Source organism: Paroedura picta, chromosome 3 (assembly GCF_049243985.1).
Source record: "Paroedura picta isolate Pp20150507F chromosome 3, Ppicta_v3.0, whole genome shotgun sequence".
NCBI lineage: Eukaryota > Metazoa > Chordata > Lepidosauria > Squamata > Gekkonidae > Paroedura > Paroedura picta.
Genome location: NC_135371.1, coordinates 11,112,162 through 11,121,472, shown reverse-complemented (window position 1 = coordinate 11,121,472; position 9,311 = coordinate 11,112,162). Strand labels below are relative to the sequence as shown.

At 48.9% G+C, this 9,311-nt stretch overlaps 2 protein-coding genes across 2 annotated transcripts in view; both read left to right on the top strand.

Moving 5' to 3' along the window:
* Nucleotides 1-9,311, top strand: part of LOC143834247 (uncharacterized) — a 69,087-nt gene that overhangs the window by 1,040 nt on the left and 58,736 nt on the right. Inside the window, exons 2-3 of the mRNA XM_077330905.1 lie at nt 545-1,045; nt 1,279-1,426. Coding sequence (XP_077187020.1) covers nt 545-1,045; nt 1,279-1,426 — 649 coding nt within the window. The remainder of the gene's footprint in view (nt 1-544; nt 1,046-1,278; nt 1,427-9,311) is intronic.
* LOC143834239 (uncharacterized) lies at nt 3,238-8,791 on the top strand. Its single transcript, XM_077330892.1, is given in 4 exon segments — nt 3,238-3,341; nt 5,308-7,113; nt 7,116-7,292; nt 7,295-8,791. Coding segments are annotated over 4 exon segments (2,262 nt in total). The 5' UTR covers nt 3,238-3,334; the 3' UTR covers nt 7,567-8,791.

Below are 9,311 nucleotides of genomic sequence, written 5' to 3'. Positions count from 1 at the left end.
GAAGGAGGGAGGAAGGGGAGGGGCTGGGGGGGGAAGCGCTGGGCACACGAAAGGGGAGGGGGCTCTTGGGGACGCCTCCTGGGAGGGGTCGGGGCCTCCCTCCCTCCCGAGCGGGGTTTCCCCCCCGGGGACCGAAGCTCTGTCAGGTGCGATCCCGGGGGAACTCCAGGCCCCGCCTGAATGTTGGCAACCCCTTGGGCCCCGCATGTGCACCGCTGGGGCTTCAGAGTGTTTTGGGGGCGTGGGGAGCGGGCGACAGGGGGAGGCGTGAAGGCCCGGAAGGTGGTGCTGCCTCCATGGGATGCTGGTGTTTTACAGTAGAAGTATTAACAAAATGGAAGTATATTTATTCTTAAAAAAGGTTAAAAGGCCTCATTATTAGCCCCCCCATGAGTCAAAGCAGTTGAACAATGAACAAACAGGGACCCCAGAGGCTCCCAGATGCTCACTTGACTTCTGATCATGGGAAGGTTGGTGAAGTCCAGGGGTGTCTTTTCCCTTTTCCTTTTGACCTGTTGCTGTCTGTCTCTCTCCATCCCCCCAGGGAGAAGCCTGTCTTCAAGGCCAAGTGAATAAAGGGATCCTTGCAGAGTCAGAGGTGGCCCAAGACAAAGGGCAGGAGATGGGAGAAGAGGACCAAGGAGGACCTGGGACTGGCAGGGCAGCAAGCAAAAGCCCCCATCCCACCCAGGCTGGGGGTGGTGCTGAATTCTGGGCAGGCCCAGTGCCAGAGGCCCATTCTCAACCCCCTGCAGCCTCAGGGGAACATTGCCAGCGCTTCCGGCAGTTCTGCTACCTGGAGGCCGATGGGCCCCGAGAGATTTGCAGCCAGCTCCATGGACTCTGCAGCCGCTGGCTGGAGCCGGAGAGGCGCACCAAGAAGCAGATCCTGGACCGGGTGATCCTGGAGCAGTTCCTGGCCCTCCTGCCCCAGGAGATGCAGGGCTGGGTGAGAGAATGTGCGCCGGAGTCCAGTTTCCAGGCGGTGGCCCTGGCCGAAGGCTTCCTCCTGAGCCAGGCAGAGGAGAAGAGGCAGGCGGAGCAGGTGAGGGGGTTGTCTGCAGGTGTGTCCCATTCAAGCCACGATCTCTGGCCCTATCCTAAAGCTTCCCTGCCAGACATTTGTCCAAATGTTAATCATCGAAAGGGGAGATTTTGACAGCCTCCTTCAGTCCCCTCTTCCCCTCGAGAATTTCTCATCCCTCCAGAAAACTCTCCTGGTCAGCTGATGTTTGGTCTCTTGCTTGGTCTTACCCCTCTTTCTCGCTGCTCTTTCAGAGGTTGGGACCACCCGTGAAGACAGAACCTACAGACCCTGAAGGAGCTCCTTGTGAGGAAGGGCGGGGGGTGCAGGCGGTGGAGCGTGCCCAAGATGCCCTCTCTGGTGGGAAGGACTCATCGTGCCTGGAGGCCACAGGGGCTCACTGTGAGTTTGATGGGCAGGGAGTGCCAGTCAGGAGAGAAATCAAGTACTTAGCACTGACTGAATTTGCAACTCTTCGCATTTCTGCACATCAGAAAAAATAGCATTACACCAGCTGAATGGCATCGGAGTAAACATTATTGCGTCTCCAAGCTTCTCACCTTTTTCCTGTATCGCTTTCACCTGCCTGCTTTCCACGCTCCTCACCCTGCACATCGCCTGCTTTAAATGGTGGAAGAGAGCAACGCACTTTACACGTGACTCTCTTCTGCCTGTCAATCAAGCCAGGCAGCCAGTCCCCTTCCTCCATGCTTTAAACGTCCCGCGATGCCCGCTGATTTTATTTTTAATGCAATAATTCTCCGTTGCTAAGCCTACGCATCTAATTATAGGTACATAGTGCTTTTTGAACACTGGCTCTTATGGAATCACGAATCTTGATACTTAAAAAAAACAATCTAGTTCCTATCTAGATGGGGGGGATGGGGGTCTTTAGAGTCATACTTTGTGTGACAACTTTGCGAAAAACATTTTATTTCTGGCATCGCCTGCATTCTTGTCCGCCTGTTTGTTGCTCCAGGAAGTTAGTCATTTTCAAAAAGAAATTCCCGTCCTCAGGAACAAGGCAGAGGGAGGCGGGTGCGAGGGCCTTTGGCGCGTTTGAGCCTCCATACCATCCCCTCTGCTTTTTGCCTGCTGGTTGCTCTCCATTAGCTACCACTACATTGGTTGGTCAATCCACTTTTTGGGATTCCCAAAACGGAGGGGAAGATGTAGCCGGTCGGTTACTGCCCAGATGCTGGATGTTGATGATGTCATATGGAGGGGCCGGAATAAATGACTACCTTTTAAAGTGCAGAAATGCCCTCCATGTCCACTAACTGTGATGGCTCCAAAAGGCGCTTAGACAAATTCAAGAAGGGAAATTCCTGGTTGGGATAGCCCAGACCCTACGTAGGCCGACAGATCTTTAAAAAAAACAAAGCCCTAAGAGGAGGTCAAGGTGGCTCAAAAGACAAAGGGTGGAGAAACCTCGGCAGGAACTATTCAGGCTGGTGAATAAAGGGAGCCTCAAGCTCCTGGGGCAGCAGAGCTCCGAAAGCCACTCTCTGGGGCTGAGGAATAAAGGAGAAATTGGCTTCTGTAGATGTGGGGAGGGGCAATGGGGAGATGTGATGTCATGTTCACTTTCAACTGTTTAAAAATGTGTTGAGTGTTAACAGAGAGAGGTTACACAATCCTGGGAATGGAGTGTGTGAAGGATGGAACAATCAGGTAAACACTTTTCCTCCCTCCCTCCCTTTTTTTTTTCTGCCTCACTAACAGGCAGTGAAGAGATGCTGTTGAACCTTCGTCTTTCCACGGATGGGGAAAGCGCCACCGTATGTCCTGTCCAGGTAAGAGAGATGAGCGGGGGACAGCCGGGCTTCTGCTCCTGCAGGTTTCTGAGGAGGGAATCTGCTTTGTCTTCCAGATCTCCTTGGAGGAGGTGTCCGTCTCTTTCTCCGCGGCAGAGTGGGCCCTGCTGGATCCGGGCCAAAGAGCTCTGTGCAGGGAAGTCATGCTGGAGAACTCTGAGAATGTGGCCTTTCTGGGTAAGGATCTGTCGTGGGTGCTGAAGGTGGGAATTTCTGCACTTGTGATGAGGCATTAAATAAAAGGGGGAATTTTAATACGCCATTTTGAGGCGAGTCCTGCTACTTGGGGGGTCCCTTGGCTCCCTGGCTGAGCGTTGGCTTCGGATGCAGAAGGTCCCAGGGAGGGGGGTGGGGCAGAGAGGAAGCATGCCTCCTCCCCTGACTTGGTGGACTGCAGATCTTCGTACGTATTCAAGATGCTGGAGTGAACTTCCATGCCTCCCTTTCAACTGGGGTACAAGTTAACTATGTAACACCAGGTGTTTCACCAACTATGTCAGGTGGGCCCATGAGGAGAGTGCATACCACATATAGCAAAAGTATACATGTATTAGCTGCAAACCCCATTCATGCCTCCGCACGCTGTTGGCACCACGGCCACCTCCCTGGGGCCTTCCAAGGTGGCCAGGCCATAGGGAAGGGAACCTTCTCCCCACTCCCTAGCATCGCCGAGGCGACTTCCCTGGGGCCCGGAAAGCACTCTTGAGGGCTCTGTATGCACTTCATGGTTCACAGGGAAGGGAATCTTTCCCCCTGCAAGCGGGCACGGAGGGAGGATGGGAGGTGGAGAGGGCCAATCACGCCTGGTTGGCCCTATTCCGTCTTCGACTGGAGAGGACAGTCTCCACCCCCCGGCCAGTTTCACAAATATATAAGAGAACCATGGATATGGATAATTTTGTTATTTAAAGGTTGCTTAAGGCTGTAAAAAGAAGACTTCACTAACTAGCACAGTTTCTACAGACAAGCAAAAGAAACACAGGAAAAGCTCACTGTCCTAGCTTAATAATACACGAAAGACCTGGTATTAGATGGCCCCATTTGTGGCCCCACAAGTATTCCAGCTTTAGCCTAAGCTTCTGTATGTAACACTAGTCATCCTGATGGAGGAAGAAAATATCAACAAGCACAGCATGATCATAAAATTGCCATGTTTCCCTCTGGTCTATACCCGTATTATGCCTCCGTCTGGTCTATACCCTTATAATGCCTCCTACCTCTCAAGGGTAGGGTGATCTGAAGGACCCCATCAAGAGTCCTCTTGGATGGAATTTTCCAGCACTTACAGAAGGCTCCTAATCCACCTTCACTCCTGGTTATTTGAATAGATAAAGTTTCTCACATTTAACAAATTTCAGTATTTGCTGGCGTATAAGACTACTTTTCCTCCCTGAAAAGCATGCCTCCAAGTGGGGGGGTCATCCTATACGCCGGGTGTCCTTCAGCTGGGATAGACAGAGCTGCCCATAGTGGCCTCCCGATGCCCGCCCACCTCATTCTACATTCTATCCAGTATCGCGCGGTATCCAGCGCGGCCGCGGCGGGTCACTAGCATGGCTGCGGCGAGCATCAGCAGCGAGACAGGGGTGCCAGCCTTTTTGGCATGACCGGCCCGTTCTGCTTTTCAGGAAGCATTGGCGCTCTGGCCCACCCCTTGTCTACGCAGAGCTTGCACATGCGCACTTGCGCACTAGTACCGGTCACAGGGAGATGCAGGGGCGGGCCGGAGGCGCTGCGGCCGTACAATGGTGACAATGACAGGTACTATAATGTAATGTAATAAACTCTGTATTTTGAGTGGAAATGTTGGGGGTTCGTCTTATAGGCCCAGTCGTCCTATACGCCGGCAAATGTGGGTAATAAAATCTTGAGTCCACCTTTTAAAATGATAAGGAAGTTTTAACTCACACATGCATCCCCCTAATACTGGTTCACTCTATGGCCTTCGATCTTTGGCATGCTTCATTCCTTCCAGAGCAAATTTTACTCTTGAATTGATCTCCTTTCCCTTAGAAGTATGGTATATCTATGGCTATCTCTCTCTCACTCTCTGACTACTCTCTCTTTGCAAAAGAAGCCAGCAGTATAGTAGAGAATCTGGTGGAGACAAGGAGCGGTCTTGCACCCAAAGACAGGCTGGAGAGGTTCTCAAGACAGTCCCAAGAGAATATTTCCATCCCAAATGAATGAGAGAATGACTTTGAGAGGCTGAGAATGAGTTTTCTTCAGGGTTACGTCCAGGGAACAGGGCAGAAAAACCCATGGGGGATTTCCGATTCACTTCTAAGCAGTGTTGGGTTTGCTACACTCCTACAGCATGCTGGGTAAAGGGCGAGGGCAGTTCTCTGATGGCCCAAAATCTGAAGACTCAGATACTCCTTCTGGGCAAGAGGTCAGTTGTGGCCCTTGTGGGGGAGGGGGGCGGAATCCTTAAGATTAAGAGGATCTTTCTGTTTAATCCAGCAGGAGACCATCGCAGGAATGAGGAGAGTAAACAACTTCATCAGCAACTGCTGGACAAATTACATGATGATATGAAAGAAAATGCCAGGAATCAAGGCACACCTAGGATAAAGGAAAATGGCTGTGTGCAGCAAAGAATATACCGAAGGGAGAAACCTATTCAGTGGTCCATGTGTGGAAAGAGATTAAGTAAGTACCATAAACAGCAACAGAGAATCCACACAGGGGACAAGCCTTTTGAATGGTCACACTGTGGAAAGAAATACAGTGAGAGTTGCACTCTTCAATGGCATCAGAGAACACACACAGGAGAGAAATCTTTTGAATGCTTACATTGTGGAAAGAGATTCAAACAGAGTGGCCATCTTCAGCAACATCACAGAACCCACACAGGGGAAAAACCTTATGAATGCTCATACTGTGGAAAGAAATTCAATGAGAATGGCACTCTTCAACGGCATCAGAGAACACACACAGGAGAGAAACCTTTTGAATGCTTAGAGTGTGGAAAGAGGTTCAGACAGAGTGGCCATCTTCATAAACATCATAAGAGAATCCACACAGGAGAAAAACCTTTTGAATGCTTAGACTGTGGAAAGAGATTCACTTGGAGTAGTACGCTTCAACAACATCAGAGAACCCACACAGGAGAGAAACCTTTTGAATGCTTAGAGTGTGGAAAGAGATTCAGTCAGAGTGGACATCTTCAGCAGCATCAGAGAACCCACACAGGGGAAAAATCTTTTGAATGCACACTGTGTGGGAAGATATTCGGTGAGAGTGGCACTCTTCACAAACATCAGAGAAGCCATACAGGGGACAAGCCTTTTGAATGCTCACACTGTGGAAAGAAATTCAGTGACAGTGGCGCTCTTACACGGCATCAGAGAACCCACACAGGAGAGAAACCTTTTGAATGCTTAGAGTGTGGAAAGGGATTCAGTCAGACTAGCCATCTTCAGCAGCATCAGAGAACCCACACAGGAGAGAAACCTTTTGAATGCTTAGAGTGTGGAAAGAGATTCAGTCAGAGTAGCCATCTTCAGCAGCATCAGAGAACCCACACGGGGGAAAAACCTTTTCAGTGCTCACACTGTGGAAAGAAATTCAGTGAGAATGGCAGTCTTCAACAGCATCAGAGAACCCACACAGGAGAGAAACCTTTTGAATGCTTAGAGTGTGGAAAGAGATTCAGTCAGAGTGGACATCTTCAGCAGCATCAGAGAACCCACACAGGGGAAAAACCTTTTCAGTGCTCACACTGTGGAAAGAAATTCAGTGAGAATGGCACTCTTAAACAGCATCATAGAACCCACACAGGTGAGAAACCTTTTGAATGCTTAGAGTGTGGAAAAAGATTCAGAGAGACTGGACATCTTCAGCAGCATCAGAGAACCCACACAGGGGAAAAACCTTTTGAATGCACACTGTGCGGGAATAGATTTGGTGAGAATTGCACTCTTAAACGGCATCAGAGAACACACACAGGAGATAAAACTTTTGAATGCTCACACTGTGGAAAAAAATTCAGTCAGAGTGGCACTCTTAAACGGCATCAGATAATACACACAGGAGAGAAAACTTTTGAATGCTCGCACTGTGGAAAAAAATTCAGTCAGAGTGGCATTCTTAAACAGCATCAGAGAACACACACAGGAGAGAAAACTTTTGAATGCTCGCACTGTGGGAAAAAATTCAGTCAGAGTGGCACTCTTAAACGGCATCAGAGAACACACACAGGAGAGAAACCTCTTGAATGCTAAGAGTGTGGAAAGAGATTCAGTGAGATTGGAAATCTTCAGCAGCATGAGAAACCCACACAGGTGTCAAAGCTTTTGAATGCTCACTGTGTGGAAAGAGATTCAGTCATAGTGGGCATCTTCATAGGCATCAGAGAACCTACACAGTAGTTAAACCTTTTGAATGCTTAGAGTGTGACAAGAGATTCAGAGAGAGTGGAAATCTTCAGCAACATCAGAGAACTCACACAGAGGATGCTCATACTGTGGAAATAAATTCAGTGAGAATGGCACTCTTGAACCACATCAAAGAACCCACACAGGAGAGAAACCTTTTGAATGCCTAGAGTGTGGAAAGAGACTCAGACAGAGTGGACATCTTCAGCAGTATCAGACAACCCACACAGGAGAGAAACCATTTAAATGCTTAGATTCAGTCGGAGTGACACTCTTCAAAAGCATCAGAGAACCAACACGAGAGATACCTTTTGAATGCTTCGAGTGTGGAAAGAGATTCGCTTAGAGTGGCCTTCTCGAACAGCATTAAAGAACACACAGAGGAGAGAAAACTTTTGAATGCTTAGAGTAGTGGTTCTCAACCTGTGGGTCGAAGGACCCTTTCACAGGGGTTACGGCAGGGCGAGCAGCTTGGCCAGGGACGGCACCGCCACTGTTGCCCCTCCTTCTGAAGACACCCGCCAATTTATATACAATTTATAACCAATTTATATACAATCATCAACAATGGATCTCCACGCCTTGGGTCAGTTTCGGTTTAATTTCTGTGAAATAACACTTGCATAATTTTATGATTGGGCGTCACCACAACATGAGGAACTGTATTGAAGGGTTGCGGCATTAAGGTTAAGAACCACTGATTTAGAGTATGGATAGAGATTCAGTGAGAGTGGCACTCTTCAAAAGCATCAATAGACAATTTTAGGGTATATCTCAGCCTCTCTGCTAGTAGCTTAAACACAACGTGACCAGCCAGTACCCTTTATTCAGATATACTTTTTTGATGACAAGTGATTCATGGGAGGTATTACACCACCCTACTGTCCCCCCAGCCCAGCCGGCTTTGAGCTTTTTTGTCTCTCTGCCTAGAATCCCATGGAATTCTGACAATTCCCATGGAATTCTGACAATATGATTTATTTGGGATGAAAGGGTAAATTTAATCCCATATCGCCACCTTTATTTTATTTATTTATTTGATTTTTATACTGCCACTAACATAACTGGCTCGTGGCGGTTAACAAAATAGGAATACCCATACAGTGCGATATGAAGGGAACCAAGTTTTGGGCGATGGCCAGGTTTGGGGGATAGGGTTGGGGCAAGATCATTCATAAAAAGGTTAAATAAGAGGGGTTGCCAATATGCACCCTTGTTTTACCCATCTGTTAATTGCTGTTTTTGAAGGAAGACTCAAGCGGGAGATAAATGAACACTAGGACTGCAGACCTCTCCAAATGGGTTTCTACAGTGGCTGTTAGAGGACAAAACAGCCTGCCCTGCCCTACAACCTTCAGCCTCTGCTTGGATGTCATAGTGAGGGAGATTCTGAGGATCCTTGTAGCTGAGCATGGGAGAGATTTCAATTTTTCCATTCCCCTCCCCCCGTATTTGTTTGCAGAATCACAGTTTGTGCTGAAGGCTAACTCACGGTCAGTGTTTTCCGGGGGGAGGCGGGATGTAAATTAAAGAATAATAATAATAAAATAATAAAGTGTATGGTCTAATAAGCCCTAGATCCTTTTCGCTCATACTACTGTCAAGACGCATCTCCCCCATCCTGTCATGATGCATTTGATTTAGCCAACCTAAATGCAGAACGTCACAGTCCTCAGGGCTGAAATTAATTCCATTCATCCATCCTGTATCCTAATTCTGTCTTCTGCTGTACTTGCTACCCGTCCCCGTTTAGAATATCTGGATATAGAAGAAGCGCCCCCTTCCCCCTTCTGGTTCTTCCCTGTCCTGGAGGGGGTTGGCGGGTCAAGGCCGAGGGCCCAGGGCTTTGCGAGACCCATAGAATATCTTGCAAGTCTGTTGAAAACACCTTAAGAAACACCACAACGTAGACACCGTGAAAAATGCGCGGCCGCTCATATTCTCTCCAAAATGCATTTGAACACCGATCGCGGGCAGAGGCTCGTTGATCCGCCCAGGACAGGAGCCCCTCGGCTTCCTCTGCAGCACGGAGAGGGTTAAGGCCGCCGAGTCTCGGCCTAGAGAGGACCCACAAAGAGGGGGTAGGGGAGG